Consider the following 16,862-nt stretch of genomic DNA (forward strand, 5'->3'; position numbering starts at 1 on the left):
TGCTTGTTTCATTAAGCACTGAAACTCATTAAACACGGGGCTTAAAGTTTACACAGTTGGATGACAAATCGTATGCATGTTTCTCTGTAGCTTGATGAGCTCATTACTTGCGATGCTACACACGGTCTGTGGACTAATGACCTAATCTATTCATTCCTTTGCTTTCTGCGCCAGACGACGTAGCTGGCCGGCCGCTAACATTAGCGGCTAATGTGGCCCTGCTGTGTGGGCACTATTTTCAGCTCAGATGTTCGCCCTGCTTATATGCAAACACTTGGGAAAATCCCTGACATGATTTTTGAACGTCCGGTGTTAAAATACACCTCCTGACATCCTTAAAGGGGAATTCCACTCTGAGCTTCACTGTAGAATAACTAAACCCACTCTGATCTCTCTACAGTGGAGGTGAATGGAATTAGGTGTCGGTTGCCATGACTACAACACAGATACAGCCCATAATTTATCTCTTATCCAAACCCTCCAGTGCAGCTACACGAGTCTTCTGAGTTTTATATGGAATGATGATGATGATGATGATGATGATGATGAAGGTAAAATAGTGAATAGAGAATCTGAACTAATCCAGTTTTCTTTAGGGACTACTTTCTGTAGCTGCACTACACCCTGCAGCATGTATCCCTCCACCATTTTAATGATCTGGTTCTAAAAGCAGGTTCTAGAGCCGAGCTCTTCTCAGAACTCTGGTAGAACAGTGTCTCAGGCATCAGGCAGCGTCTTCATCACCATTAGGTGAAGAACTTTCTGTGAGGAGCTTTTATTAGAGCTTCAGACGTCTGCTAATATTCACCTGCTAAAAATATAAATATAAAGAATAAAAAATCACCTCTACTAAAAAAAATAATACAAAATAAAAGTCACCTCTGTTAAAAAAACAAAAGGGGATGCCCTTGCTTCATTGCTCATGTGCCTTTGTCCTTCATGTCCTTTATGAATGTGTGTTACCGTGACGACAGTGGCGGGCTGTTATGTCAGAGTGTGGTCAGTTCATGAACATCAGCAGCCGTCTGTCTGTTCAGCAGCACAGGGGTGCAGAGCGTGAGTCAGACAGACAGACGATTTGTTTGGTGGTGTTCCTTTTCAGCAGGTCAGGGGCAGTTCAAGGGACCCGAATTAGGTTACCCTGCCTCGCCCGCCACGCCCGCATCACCTGTTCCCCATGAGCCCTACATCTCGGATGCTGCATCTAGATGCACCTCCGCTGGAGTTTAGGAAAGACAGATGGAGAGATCTTCCAGGCAGCTGTGATGCCGTCTCTCTCTCTGAGGATCTCCGAAACCAGCCGGTCAGTATCCGTGCTGTTAGCCGCCGGGGAATCCCTTATCCTCTGTCCGGCAGGAGCCTGAAGTGAGCATCGCTTGTCTGGCTCACTGTGCTTTATTTAAGGGGACCCACTGAAGTGAACTTCGGCTTCTGCAGGACATCTCAACCGTGTGGTGATCGATTGTTAACATCCGCACTGTGTTTATTTGTATGTTCTTGCTTTTCTTATGAAAAATCATTCATCAATTTCTCTGTTTAAAAAAAACAAACAAACAAACACCAGCTGTGAAGATTTCATAGCAAACGCGCTTAATAAATATAGGCTTATTGTGTATCTGAGGATCTGCTGCGTGTTGAGCTACATGCATTGTGAAGGCGAGGGCGAAGACGCATTTACACCCTGGTGAGGCGGTGGAGAGACCTTCGAACATTGGAAGGCATGAAAAGGGATAAGGATAAGGAAAAGGGATATTTTAGCAACAGTTCGCTAATGCTAACCTAGCTAATGCTAACCTAGCTAATAACCTGACCCTAATGTTGCTCTCTCTCTCTTTATGATGTTAGATCATGGTATTTGATTGTACAGCATATGCAAAGGCTGTTATGGTCACAAAGATCTGGGCGGGGGTTGTGTGGCTGGGGGCGGAGCTTCTAACAGAGCACTGAAGAGAGGCGTGTGTTTTTGATGCTGGGAAGTAGCAGCTCTTACTGAAAACTGAAGACCCCTGGCTTCTTTGTCGCGTCCCGCCACGTCCGGTGTGATCGCAGGGTGAAGGCCTCAGTAATCTCCTTGTGGAGACGACGTTCGTCTGACTTCTGCAAACGAAATGATGGAATTGTGGAGAACAGGAACACCCACAGACGTCACATACACCATGCCACAATGCATTTGATTGGTTGGTGGTATAGAGGCGGTACTTTAGGGTACTTTACAGCTCGCAGTCCTCTTCCAATAGTCATCTAGCTCAATGATCATAAACTGTCCTCACACCCCCCTCACAAGCTTCATTTTTTAACCTACACTGAGACTAGTCCCTTTCTAGTCCTGTTTACATGAATGCCGGCATAATCCGACAACAGGACAACAGTAAGGTCGCCCCCTACAGGCCACACGTTTTTTTCCATTTAAATATCTAATATTAAATATTTATAATAATCTTTATCATGAGGGATGCTCCTCCTCTCCGCCGGATACGCCCCTTCCCCCTTTTTGGACTCGTCTGTTTGGGTGCGTCGGGGTTCTGATTCCTCGTGTTCAGCCTGCCCTTGTTCTGCTGGGGTGTGTGTGGATAATGTGGACTTCTCTGAGTGCTAAGAGGACGTTTACAGGGCTGTTAAACGCAGAGCTTTGATTTAGTGTTTGATTGGTTGGTTTTACTGCTGGAAAAGCTGTGAAATGTTGCAAAAGCTCTGTCTGCGAGTCGGGGAGCGCCCCAGAATTTACATGAGCAAATATGACCTCAGGTGATCCAGCTATTATCAGCCCGGACCGCATGTTTTCATCAGGCTCAGCTCAGCTTAATTAACACCTCAGTTGGACTGAGAATCGGGTCAATCACTCAGTTAATCAGTCAATCAATCAGTCAATTTATTCATTTTCAGGAGTGCATCATTGCATCATTTCAGCGTGGCTGAGCGTTTATAATAAAGAAAATCTCAAAAAAAAAAATTATATATATATATAGTACCCAATAACTCTAATGCAACAATTTACAAGTGAGAAATAATAATTAAATAAGTAAACAACAGAAAATAAATGAATAAATGAAAAAAACCCAGAACAAAGTCACTTTTTTTTACAAAATAATAACTAAAAAAATAACTAATTTATGGAAATATATATAAAATAAGCCAAAGTGAATGACAAAATAATGATAATGTTTTAATGATAAAATTAAAATAGAAAGCGATATAATTAACAATAACAATAATATTAATAATAATAATAACCATAATAAATAATAGAATAAAATAATTATAAAAAATCAAGAAAAATTATTCAAAACAACTGTTTTCTCATCATCACAGCTTTAACTAGTATATATCGAGCCATGGGTGTGAGTGTAAACATAGCTGGTGCCTTTCCCACTTTATTCCGGAACAAAAGACCCGAAGTGTGAACGCTCTCCCCGTGCTGCAGAGTGGGGAGTCTGCCCTTATTCTTTTGGGTGTATTTTTGTCAGAAAGGCGTCTGCACGAGCACACAGTCACTGAGCTGTTGTTCAGAGGGTTTACGAGCACGGCTTAGAGTGTGTGTTGGAAAGGTGTGTGTGCTGGAGTGGTTTCTGGGAGAAGCTTGGCATTGACCAAACTGCAGCTGTCGCATTTGGGTGTTTGGAGCGGGTATTGATTCATAGGGAGTTTGATTGGGGTGTGTGCGTGTGTGTGTGTGTGTGTGTGTGTTTGGCGGATTTGCCTGGCAAGCATGCATACTGCAGCATGTCCGGGGAATAATGAGCAGTGTTTGCGCATGCCTGGGTGTGCGTGTGTGTGTGTTGTCTGCATGTGAGGCGTACTGCTTGGGACCGCCACTGCAATGTGGTTCATCCCCTCGGCACACGGGAGAGCCAGGCTGAGGACAGGAAGGTCTCGCAGGCCTTTTCTTCAGCAGATTTGGGCTGAAACGTTGAAATGTTGGTTTTCGGCCCTGTAGACGTCGGGACACGTGTACGTCTGGGCGAAAAGCAGAAAGGTGGTCCGGGTTTTTCCGGGTTTTTTTCGGGCAGGGGTACGGTACAAAAAATCACTCCATCGGGTTCGTTAAACCGAGCAGACACGTCCCTTCAATTCCACAGCTTTCACCTTCAGACAGACGGAGACTGAGAGAAACGGCACAGCTGGCGCCGAAAGAGTTACCGCGGAGACGGTGTGTTTACGTTGCTGCTTCCTGCAGCTTGGGCCCGAGCCTGTTGCCGTGACGACGGCCCTGATTCCAGACCGCTTTGGAAAGCGTGTGATTCATTGACATTATCCCCATACCTGCCTGCAGATGCGTGCTCTGTGTGTGTGTGTGTGTGTGTGAGAGAGTCTTTGTGTGCATTTGTAGGCTTCCACATGTGTGCTGCTGCCGCTGCTGCCGCTGCTGCGGTGATGGTGGTGATGGTGGAGGTTGGCACAGTTAAAAATAAAGCCCTGAATGAGATGAATGAGAGATCCTCGGCTAAATGTAGCTCAGAAACGTAAAGGTTCTCCTCCTCCTCCTCTTCCTCCTCCTCTTCCTCCTCCGCAGCACAGAACCAGTCCTGCCTTATAGAGAAAGCTGATATTTCCATGGCCATCCAGCAGCGTGTATGTAGAAGTAGGTCAGTGCAGGGGCATCTGCAAAACCGAGGCCCAGCGTCCACATCTGTGTCCATGCCTCTTCTTTGCAGTGGAGTACAAGTGAGTTACATTCTCCACCTGTAGGGGGAGCCCAAGAGTAGACAAAATACCAACTCTACCTAAGCGCCATGCTGCTTTAAAGGATGTTGTGTGGTGTATAAATAGTGAGTGTGTGACTTCAGTTGGGGTGAAAATGCCCAGATGTGATGTTATAAGCAGTTTACCACCCCCATATTTGTGTAAAATCCTGTAATATTGCAGCTGGTCAGTGGCTGTTGGGCCTTGAGCATGGCCCTTCACCCACCCTGGAGTTGGCTGCCCACCGCTCTGGTAAATATGGTTGTCTTGTCTAGACTGATCGCTCTACATTCTGCCATGTTTTTGTCATTTCTGGATAAGAGCAGCAGATGTGGCAGATCTACATGTTTCTGTAAAAAAATTTAGGGATGTCCTGAAATCTGATCCAAGTCACCTCATGCCTAATCAGCCGATAGTGATCTAATCTGATCTTTGTGTTTCTATAAATAATACAGCCCCACAGCTTTAGGTACGAAGTGCTGTTAATTAACACTAGTAAACAGCAGTTTCTGTAATCAGACTAAATTCTAATCTAAGGCTCAGAACTAAGCCTCCCCGACTGAGGTTAGCTATTAGACCTTTTCTATCCTAACTAGCTATCCTAACGTTTAACCTGATCAGTGCGGCGACGTAAGCTACTGCTATTTAGCAGCCAAATCAAGCCGTCTTAGTCTAACACACCCTTCCACCTTAAACAGTGCAGCAGTTATTGTGTACGTTTCAACTGTAGAGCATTTCTGCATTATTTAAGGTGGAGTGAAACAGCCTGGCTGCTAACTGGTAACGTCAGCACACTGATCAGATCAAATAAAGCTCTTTTTTGTTTTTGCTCACTGGAATAAGCTCCCAAATGAACATACGAACAAAGCGGTTAGGATAGTTCCTAAGTTCCTTATTGCGACAGATGGCAGCCAAGAATCATGCCTGTTAATGGTGCCTAGAGGACTCCAGAGGGCGCTCTGCTACAATAAAAACCCAAGTATCTAGAGTGCATTGGGCTTTAAAAGCCGATATCCATGCCATAAAAAGCCTGGATCGCCCCCATCCCGCTCCGTCCCAAGTCACTGGATTGGGACATTCCTAGTAAATGTTCTTGTTCTATAAAGAACGTGTTTTAACGAAGCCCAACATTCACAGATGTTTGTTCCGTCAGTGTCAGAATCTCTCTTTCTGATCAACAAACACGTGGATAGGGTGATCCGATCACAGGGGAGGTCTGCATGCAGTTATTGCATGATTCTCTTACTGTGTTTGATCTGAGACCAGCGAATCCTGGTTCGTGTCCCAGTACGGTCAGGCTGTGTCGGACGTTTTGATGAATTGAGCTCTAGTCTGCAACTAAAGTTAAAAGCACAATACAGCGAATCAGAACCAACATTATTTACATGTGGCATTTTAAGGGGACAGAGGTCAGGAAAACCATAAAAATGCAAGAAGGTCAGGGAGTGGAATTCTTGCTGAAGGACACACTGTACACATGCATTTCTGGACAGTGTGAGAGCTGCAGAAGCTTGCTCTGAAGGTGGAGCAGCATGTGGGCTGAGGTGGTAGAGTAATACTACAGGATTTTACACTAATATGACTCTATGGGTCCTGCAGCGTTACACAGCAGTTCTGGAGAGAGGTTCTCCTCCTGCAGCTCCACCACCAAACCTCCATAGTGCAGTAGCAGGAGCAGCGCTCCGGCCCGGAGTGGGAATGACGGAGACGGCCTGTTAGTTCTCCCTGTTTCAGTCAGTAGAGCATCAGCATGATCCTGAAGCTGCTGGTTTAAGGTGGAGCTGATACAGGATGCTGCTCTAATGAAAGTCCTCTGAGAAATTGACCAGTTTGCTTTATGTTGGCTTCTAATCAGTTCTAATTTGCATATGTGTTTTGTTGCAGATGTCTGCAGCCCACATTTTAAAGCACACGCAAGCCACTGCAGCAGCTACTGCCTCCGACCAAAACGCACAAACTACATTTCCCATCGGCCATTTCGGCAAGGAGCAGATCCGCATCATCGGCGGGCCGGCCAATCACTGCATGGCCCACGGAAGCAGCCCCAGTACCCACCCCTCTTCCTCACCGGTCAACAGCGAGGAGGATGATGGAGGGGGCGGGGCCAGGGTGAGGAAAAAACGGAAGAAAAAAGAAAAGAAAGACGGGAGAGACTGGCAGCAGGCGGAGCGAGAGAGCAACATTAGACCAAAGAAAAAGAAGGAGCAGAAAGAAGGGAAGGACCTGCTTCAGAAGAAGCCCCGGACCCCCAAGGAGGAGAAGGAGGCTAAGAAGAAAGAAGGGAAGCCGGTGAAGGAGTCGAAAAAGGTCAAGAAAGACCAAGAGGTCAAGTCAAAGACGCAAGCCAAGTGTGCGGCCTCCCTTCCGAGACAGCGAGGGAGGAAGCCAAAGTGAGTTGAAGACAATTAAAAATGAGACATTCTGTCGGTCGCCATGACTACAACACAGATACAGCCCATAATTTATCTCCTGTCCAAACCCACCAATAAGGGAGAATCTCAACTAATGCAGTTTTCTTTAGGGACTACTTTCTGTAGCTGCACTACACCCTGCAGCATGTATCCCTCCACCATTTTAATGATCTGATTTTAAAAGCAGGTTCTAGAGCCGAGCTCTTCTCAGAACTCTGGTAGAACCGTGAGTTAAGTAAGCTGCACCCATTGCTGACAGAGATGTGCAAATGCACACACAGCTTCTCTAGTCCCTGTAGAGAAGTACTGCCAATAGAATAGGACTCTCTGGAGCAGATCAACAGCAGGAACCTATTGGCTCCATGCTGCCTAATAATGCCAGGCGTGGGCTAGAGGGGTATAAAGCCCCCCAGCATTGAGGAGCTGTGGAGCAGTGGAGGAGCTGTGTTCTCTGGAATGATGATGGAGAAGCTCCATCCAGTACTTTTGAATGGGATGAGTTGGGGATGATGAGGAGGGGTGGTGATCAAATCAAATCCTTACAGCAATGCTCCTCCTCCAAAATCTAGTAGAAAGCTTTCTTCCCTGGAAAGTAGAGACAGTTACTCCAACAAAAGCAGAAAAGAAAAAAAACATGAATCAGAAGGTGTCCCAATACTTTTGTCTATATAGTATAGCAAGTCTTAAAGGCACAGTAACAAATACAAAAGGCTGGTTAATTCATAGGAATAAACAATGGCTGCAGAATGGCAGTGTACAGTGAATGTACTTTAAAATAAGTAAATTGAATAATATTCTAATAATATTCTAATATAATATTTTTACAGAAAATGAGAAATATTAGATATGTAGACTGGAATTAAGATGATTTCAGTTGCTAACAGAGACATTCTTTGCTATAAATATTAGGAGCTTCTTATTATACCTGTGTGTGTGTGTGTGTGTGTGTGTGTGTGTGTGTGTGTGTGTGTGTTGCAGAGAGCAGGGGGCCGTCCCTCCAGAGAAGAGGAAGAAAGGGAAGCGGAAAAGCGAGGCCATGCAGGAGGCAGGGGAAAGCGATGACACGGCCTCGCTCTGCACGCTGGCCACCGGTGGAGAGGAGAGCACCGACCCCATGGACAACACTGTGAGCACTGCGGTCATTCCTCACTCAGTCTGCTCGTCTATCCGGCTCAGTGATGCTCTTTGTTTCCTCCGGCTGTCTGTGTCTGAGGCCCCCCCCGACAGTCTGCCCCCTCCCCTGTTCATCTGTCACTTTATGGTTCCCCGTGATCTCAGATCCAGAACCAGAACCAAAGTAGCTTTATTGTTCTGACTGTATTGAGAATACAGATGAGAAACAATACTGACCAAAGAACCAAAAACTATAGATATATAAAACATTATCTGGACAAAAGTATTGGGACACCAGCTAATTTGTTAAAAAGTGTTTCTCCTGCTTTTGTTGGAGTAACTGTCGCTACTGTCCAGAGAAGAAGACTCACTACTAGATTCTGGACTTCAGCATTGATGTGAGGATTTGATTGCATTCAGCCACAAGAGTGTTAGTGAGGTCAGGCCACTAACCTCATCATCACCACACCACCTCATCATCCCCAACTCCCCAACTCATCCTTTCCAAAAGTACTGGATGGAGCTCCACCACCATCATTCCAGAGAACACAGTTCTTCCACTGCTCCACAGCTCCTCAATGCTGGGGGGCTTTATACCCCTCTAGCCCACGCCTGGCATTAGGCAGCATGGTGCCAATAGGGTCATGTTGATCTGATCCAGTCCAGTCCTATTCTATTGGCAGTACTTCTTCTCTACAGGGACTAGACACATCTACACAGCTGCAGATCTGTATCACAAATGGAAGTAGCTTAAAGTAGTTAAATGCAATCATTAGAAGGGGTGTCCACAAACATTTGGACATACAGTGTACTAAAAAGAATCTCTCTCTGTCTCTCTCTCTCTCTCTCTCTCTCTCTCTCTCTGGTTTGCAGAAGAGGCGTTCGGGGCGGCAGGTGAAGCGCAGGAAGTATAATGAGGATCTTGATTTTAAGGTGGTGGATGATGACGGGGAGACGATCGCAGTGTTGGGAACGGGGCGAATCCCCGCCATCTCCTCCTCCACCCTCGCCTGGCAGGCCGAGGTACTTCCCTTTGTTTCTCTCTCCACAGAGTTGCCCTAATTCTGTCCACCCAGCTTCTCAGTACACACACACACACACACACACACACACACTTTCATCTGCGTGTGCATTATTTGAGTGACACTCTTATCCAGATCACCTCACTGTAGTGCAGAGGTAGGAGTCTTGTCCAAGGTCTCTTCTTGGTGTAGAGTGGTGAGCTTGTCCAGCCAAGGAACCTAATTCTGGTCTGCCCCAGGAGGGTTGTGTTGCTCCTTACTAGGCAACACCAACCAATTTCCAGATTATTATGTATTATTATTATTTTTGTACCTACATTGGCCAGTTTATCAGAAACACCAACCCCTATGGGATTTTTAAAAGACAACATCTGCCTCGTACACAGCGTAGCCTCCATCACATCTACAGTACACTCCTGACCCACCATCACATCTACAGTACACTCCTGACCCACCATCACATCTACAGTACACTCCTGACTGACCCACCATCACATCTACAGTACACTCCTGACCCACCATCACATCTACAGTACACTCCTGACTGACCCACCATCACATCTACAGTACACTCCTGACCCACCATCACATCTACAGTACACTCCTGACTGACCCACCATCACATCCACATGTTTGGAAGCTGTACTTTAGCTTGGCTAGCTCTCACTGCTTCTCTCTCTGCTTCTAAACGGTGCTCTATTACGCCACCTAGAGGAGGTTTAAATAAGGCAGGAGTGAATATAATATATTTATTTACTATACAATATATCTTATTTATAATAATTTTATTTATATTTATAGACTTCTACACACTCCTCAGTCATCACACACACGTACCATGAACACACACTGTTATAGTGCAGAAACAGCCTTCAGGGGGAATCTGGAGAAATATCTGTCCACATGCGGCCAAAAAAGCGACGCTACCAGTATAGAAAAACACATGGATGCACAGGTGCAGAGACACCGTTATGCATCATTCACACATATGACAGCTCTGTGTCACACACTCACCCACACACACACACACACACACACACACCTGCACACATGACTAATTCCCCGCTTCTCTCTTTCTCTCTGTCTTCCTAGGAACCCCCTGAAGACGATGCCAACATCATTGAGAAGATCCTCTCTGTGCGCATCGTGAAGAAAGAGGTTCAGTGCTCTCTGCTCTTCTGCTCTCTCTCTTTCTCACTTTCACTTTTGATCAGCGCCGTTTTATCTGAAGTGTTTAATCGCTTCTTCCTCCCCTCTTTTCTCTCTGTCATATCTGTTTCATCAGACGTCCCCCGGGGAACCACCTGAGGAGTTGGAGGAGTTTTATGTCAAGTACAGAAATTTGTAAGTCTCTTTGTCGGATGTTTAAACTGGTGGTCTGTCTGATTATGAAGCTAAATCCTGATCTGAGTCACAGCAGGGCTGCTGAATTACTGTGTAGACTATAATGTTAATACAATGATTTGTCTAAATCACTCGTTTTTGTAATATAAAAAGGTACAGAATGATGCACAAGTTAATTAATAATGTGCTTAATAATGCCAGGCGTGGGCTAGAGGGGTATAAAGCCCCCCAATCATTGAGGAGCTGTGGAGCAGTGGAAGAACTGTGTTCTCTGGAATGATGGTGGAGGAGCTCCATCCAGTACTTTTAGGATGGGTTGGGGAGAGGGGATGATGAGGTGGGGTGGTGATCATCATCCAACATCCTGACCTCACTAACGCTCCGGTTGCTGAGTGCAATCAAATCCTCACAGCAATGCTCTTTCTCCAAAATCTAGTAGAAAGTCTTCTTCTCTGGACAGTAGAGACAGTTACTCCAACAAAAGCAGGATCAGCTCTTTTTAATATCCTTGATTTCAGAGGAGACAATGAATGAGCAGGTGTCCCAATACTTTTGTCCATACAGTGTGGATTTCTGATGGTAACAGCTAGGGTGGATATGGTGTGAATGTGCAGAATATGACCTGGTTATCTCCTGGTATTAACGCATGCGTTTGTTTTGTTTCAGCTCCTACCTTCACTGTAAATGGGCGACGTTGGAGGAGCTGGAAAAGGACCCACGCATTCACCAAAAAATCAAGCGCTTCAGGAACAAGCAGGCACAAATGAAGCACATTTTCACAGAGGTGAGTCTTGACTCACCGGCCTGGTGTACCCTGGTGTACCCTGAATATATACCCACAAAATATTAGCTTTAATACACCAGAAGGACGATATTAGCCAATATTTATTTTTATATTTATGTACATTTTTTTTGTATTTAAAGCTGCATTATGCATTACAGCTGAATTGGTATTTCAGCCCCTGGCCGCCCCCTACAGTTGGAGAGTGTAATAAATTTTTACTCCACTGCTGTAAATACAAATCAGGCTTTGAGTGCCCCCTCATGGACAGTTGTACATGTGCATTTCTGGACAGTCTGAGAGCTCCAGAAGCTTGATCTGAAGATAGAGCAGCATGTGGACTGAGGAGGTAGAGTAATACTACATTTCAGAGTTTATGCATATTTTTAGATTTGAAAGTTTTACTAAAATTTCATTTAAAATTTAGAATCAGAGTCAGAAAAACTTTATCGATTCCAGTAAATTGCAGAAATTGCAGTTGTTATAGTTGCAACTGTTTGTGTAAGAATAAACACTTTATAAATAAACACTCTATAAAGTAAACAATAAAACAGACACTATAAATAGACACTATAAAATAAACACTCTATAAAGTAAACAATAAAATAGACACTATAAATAAACAATAAAATAGACACTATAAATAAACACTATAAATAGACACTCTATAAAATAAACACTATAAATAAGCACTCTATAAATAGACACTATAAAATAAATACAATAAAATAGACACTCTGTAAATAAACACTATAAAAAACAATAAAATAGACAATAAAATAAACACTATAAATAAACACTATAAATAAACACACTATAAATAAACACTCTATACGTAGACCATAAATAAACACTATAAAATAAACAATAAAATAGACACTCTATAAATAAACACTCTACAAAATAAATTTACAACAAATAGAGAAATTGAAATATATACATATGTATAAATTATATGAAGATGGTAAAGTGGCATAGTGGTAATAATTGTCATAATAAATATGGAAGATTAATGCTCCCGCATTATTGCACACATATTAAATTGAATTACTGTACTATTATTATTGCACATATCAACATTACAAGACCAGACCACCATATTCACTATTTGTGACATTGTTGTGACACAGATTAAATTTGGCTTCTGCCTTTAACCCATCTGTGCAGTGAACACAGACACACACACACACACACACACACACACACACACACACACACACACCAGTGAACACACACTGACAGTGAGCACACATGCCTGGAGCGGTGGGCAGCCATTGCTGAGGAGCCCGGGGAGCAGAGAGGGTGAAGGGTCTTGCTCAAGGGCCCAACAGTGGCAGCTTTCTGATCCCGGGTATCGAACCCACAACCCTCTCATTAATAGACCCCCAGTATTGTGAAATACGTATCATATCGGCAGGTTCCAGCCACAGCTCCACAGAAACTGAAGCTGCAAACTAATTTCATTTCCTCTCAGTTGCGTTATTTCGTTGATTTGTACAATATTAAACTATGTCCCTGTCAGTGCTCAAAAAATAACAGAGTTATTGTAATATTTGGTGTGTTTTGTGATTGTTTGGGGGACACTTGAATAATAATAAGACATGAAGGACATGAAAACAGTGAATCAGACCCACCAGGATCGCAAGATCACAAATTCCTGGAGGGACTGAATGAATAACAGCTGGTCTGGATCTGTTATGGTTGTGCAAATGAAGTAGCTCATTGTTATCCATCAGTTCTGAAGGAAATTATGGGCCATTAGTGATGTTCAGGATGTCCATAACATTCCTATTAATAATATTAATAATGATGTCCATCTCACAGCCGGACGAAGACCTCTTCAACCCCGACTACATTGAAGTAGATCGAGTTTTGGAGATTGCGATCACCACCGACACCGAGACAGGAGAGGTGAGAAGACAACGCACGCAAATCTGATGCCTATAATAGAGAGAGGCTAAGAGGAACGCCGCTGTGGAGAGCTTCTGGGCGGGTGTGTGATGTCGCCATGTGTTCTTATGTCCACACAGGAGGTGACGCACTATCTAGTGAAGTGGTGTTCTTTGTCCTACGAGGAAAGCACCTGGGAACTGCAGGAGGATGTAGACCCTGGGAAGATCCGTGAGTTTGAAGACCTCAAGAAAATTCCAGAACACAAACATGTTGTAAGCTTTTCATCTTTTATTCAACTGAATCCAATTTACTCCGTTTAAAGCAAAGATCCTCGCGCTCACTCAGAGCCGTGTGAGATATCCCTGCTGAAAATCCCAGCTCAGGACACGCGTCTGCTCCTAGATGGAGGTTAAAAGCTGGTCATCCAGCCGAAAACACACCCTATACTGGTAAACTAGCTGGATTACCAGATCTTGATCAGCATGGGGTGTGTTGCATTTGATTTTGGTCTTGCTGGTCATACTGGTCAACCAACCTAGTCATGCTGATCATGCTGGTCAATCGGCGGGTCATGCTGGATAACCAGCTTGGTCTTGCTGGTCAATTAACTTGGTCATGCTGGTCAACCAACGTAGTCATGATGGTCAGGCTGGTCAGTCGGCTGGTCATGCTGGATAACCAGCTTGGTCTTGCTGGTCGATCAGCTTCTTCTTGCTGGTCATGCTGGTTAATTAACTTGGTCATGCTGGTCAACCAACAAAATCATGCTGGTCATGCTGGTTAATCCGGTTGGTCTTGCTAATCCTGCTGGTCAATCGTCTGGTCATGCTGGATAACCAACATAGTCATGCTGGTCATGCTGGTCGATCAGCTTGATTTTGCTGGTCATGCTGGATAACTAGCTTGGTCATGCTGGTCAATTAACTTGGTCATGCTGGTCGATCAGCTTGGTTTTGCTGGTCATGCTGGATAACTAGCTTGGTCTTGCTGGTCATGCTGGTCAATTAACTTGGTCATGCTGGTCGATCAGCTTGGTTTTGCTGGTCATGCTGGATAACTAGCTTGGTCTTGCTGGTCGATCAGCTTGGTCATGCTGGTCGATCAGCTTGGTTTTGCTGGTCGATCAGCTTGGTTTTGCTGGTCATGCTGGTCAATTAACTTGGTCATGGTGGTCGATCAGCTTGGTCATGCTGGTCGATCAGCTTGGTTTTGCTGGTCGATCAGCTTGGTTTTGCTGGTCATGCTGGTCAATTAACTTGGTCATGGTGGTCGATCAGCTTGGTTCTGCTGGTCATTCTGATCAACCAAATTAGTCACGCTGGCCAACCAACTTGGTCATGCCGGATAACCAGCTTGATCTTGCTGGCCATGCTTTTTGACTGGCTTGGTCTTGTTGGTCAACCAGCATGGTCAAGCTTGGTCATACTGGTGGTTTAGCTTGGCCAGGTTGATTGTGCTTGTAGAGCAGCTAAACTTACCCTATGCTGGTCAACTATCTTAACCGGCTTGAGCTGGCCAGGTTGTTTTTTTCAGCAGGGATAACTTTTGAACTCACCCAGGTTAACATGTACTGCTGCTGGTCTGAGGTCTGACAGTTAAACCTTCCACAGAGAACAAATACCTGCACAGTCTCGTGAACAGTTACTGTTTATTTACTGACTTTAACAGACTGTGCTGTAAATGCTGGCTCTGTTTGATAGAAATGAACAGGTGTGTTATCAACGGCTTGCTGTGTTAAACCATTATTAGCATGTTAGCTTTGACGTCCCTGTTAAATACTCAATGCACAACATAATCTGTCAGCATGTGGGGTTGTTTGCATGTTTGGGAATGTGCACAGCTATGCTGAACCTGAAACCTGATGATGTTCTGTGCATGTAGAAGCACATCATTACTGCACAGTGTCATTTGACTGAGGAAAATGTGGTTCCTGAGGAAGAAGTTCAGACCATTTCTCTTTCAGTCAAGAAAGAAAAAATCCTGACTGTTTTTATTCACAGTTGATCCTTTTCTTGCTCTGCTTTAGGAGAGGCCTTTACCGGAGCAGTGGCAGAAGCTCGAGAAGTCTCGAGAATACCGAAACGGCAACCAGCTCAGAGAATACCAGCTAGAAGGCATGAACTGGCTCCTGTTCAACTGGTACAACAGGTAAAAAAGTAAAGGGCTTGGGGATGAGGCGGGGTGGTGATCATCCTCATCATCCAACATCCTGATCTCACTAACGCTCTTGTTGCTGAATACAATCAAATCCTCACAGCAATGCTCCTCCAAAATCTAGTAGAAAGTCTTCTTCTCTGGACAGTAGAGACGGTTACTCCAACAAAAGCAGGATCAACTCTTTTTAATGGCCTTGATTTCAGAAGAAGCAATGAATGAGCAGGTGTCCCAATACTTTTGTCCAAATAGTGTATTTTGTTACATTCATACCTAAAGCATTTTTATATGCAGGATGGAATTAAAAGCCATTAAAATAAATAAAGCAATAAATAAATGAATAACCAGATTGATTGATTGGTTGATCTTTGGGTGTGAAGTGTTCCTCACTGTACTCTCACCCTCTCTCTCTCTCTGTAGGAAGAACTGCATCCTCGCTGATGAGATGGGGCTGGGGAAGACCATCCAGTCCATAACATTCCTCTACGAGATGTTCCTCATGGGCTTGAGGGGGCCCTTCCTCATCATCGCCCCGCTCTCCACCATTACCAACTGGGAGAGGGAGTTCCGCACATGGACTGAGATCAACGTCATCGTCTATCACGGCAGCCAGATCAGCCGGCAGATGATCCTGCAGTATGAGATGTACCATAAGGATGAACAGGTAGAGGAACTTTACAGGGATGTGTGCTGTGTCGGCGAGCTGTATAATTAAATAAATAAATTAAATTATAATTAAAGCAGAGTATTTCACTTCTCCTAGTCCACACAGCGCCCTCTGCTGGCCACTCTGCAGTTTAGTTCGTTCAGTATTTAGTTTTCATTTGTCTGTCGAAGAGGCTTCTTACTGAAATTCGCTGCACCCTTTAAGCTAATGAACGAGAAGTGAAAAACGACTTCAGCTCGCTCTCAGTTCCACTGTATTTCCTTCAGCTGTTATAATTAGAGCCAGTTTAAAAAAATCTTCAGGGGCTGTTTCTCTTTTTTAGATGCTTTATTAATCATGTTGATATTTTTACACTCGCCTTCACTCGTCTTTCCAGTTGTGGGATATCGTCTGAAGTCATAGTTTAGGGTCAGTGCTAACGATGCAGCATTCAGCTACATGAGTATAACACTTTTCTAAATTATATTTATAATATTGTCTAATATAGGTGCCAGGGCTGACATAAATAATGACATAATTATATATTATATATTTAGTTGAATTTAATGAAACTTCTTTATTTTTACTCCGATCCTGTTTACACGTGGCTGTTCGAAGCCTCTTAGGTATCAGGATTACCCTCACAGAAAGTCACGTATAGGACAGGATATACCGGCTAACATGCATTGGACTTGCATTGTCACCAATCTCATTTCTGTAAACACATTTTTGGCGTAAATTAAGATTTTGGGATGTGATTACAGACATGGGGATGAGATTGGTGAGTGGTGTTTATTAGCAGTATTAGCCTAGCATCT

The 16,862-nt window shown here is 44.2% G+C and overlaps 1 protein-coding gene across 3 annotated transcripts in view; it reads left to right on the forward strand.

Annotated features, from left to right (window-relative positions):
- chd6 (chromodomain helicase DNA binding protein 6) overlaps positions 1-16,862 on the forward strand; it is a 68,835-nt gene that overhangs the window by 13,767 nt on the left and 38,206 nt on the right. For all 3 annotated transcript variants that reach the window (XM_072684945.1, XM_072684947.1, XM_072684946.1), the window contains exons 3-12: positions 6,565-7,070; positions 8,070-8,217; positions 9,078-9,227; positions 10,319-10,384; positions 10,512-10,570; positions 11,237-11,354; positions 13,176-13,262; positions 13,382-13,516; positions 15,271-15,392; positions 15,819-16,062. In XM_072684945.1, coding sequence (XP_072541046.1) covers positions 6,565-7,070; positions 8,070-8,217; positions 9,078-9,227; positions 10,319-10,384; positions 10,512-10,570; positions 11,237-11,354; positions 13,176-13,262; positions 13,382-13,516; positions 15,271-15,392; positions 15,819-16,062 — 1,635 coding nt within the window. The remainder of the gene's footprint in view (positions 1-6,564; positions 7,071-8,069; positions 8,218-9,077; positions 9,228-10,318; positions 10,385-10,511; positions 10,571-11,236; positions 11,355-13,175; positions 13,263-13,381; positions 13,517-15,270; positions 15,393-15,818; positions 16,063-16,862) is intronic.

The sequence above is a fragment of the Salminus brasiliensis genome, chromosome 7 (assembly GCF_030463535.1).
Source record: "Salminus brasiliensis chromosome 7, fSalBra1.hap2, whole genome shotgun sequence".
In the NCBI taxonomy this organism is placed as follows: domain Eukaryota; kingdom Metazoa; phylum Chordata; class Actinopteri; order Characiformes; family Bryconidae; genus Salminus; species Salminus brasiliensis.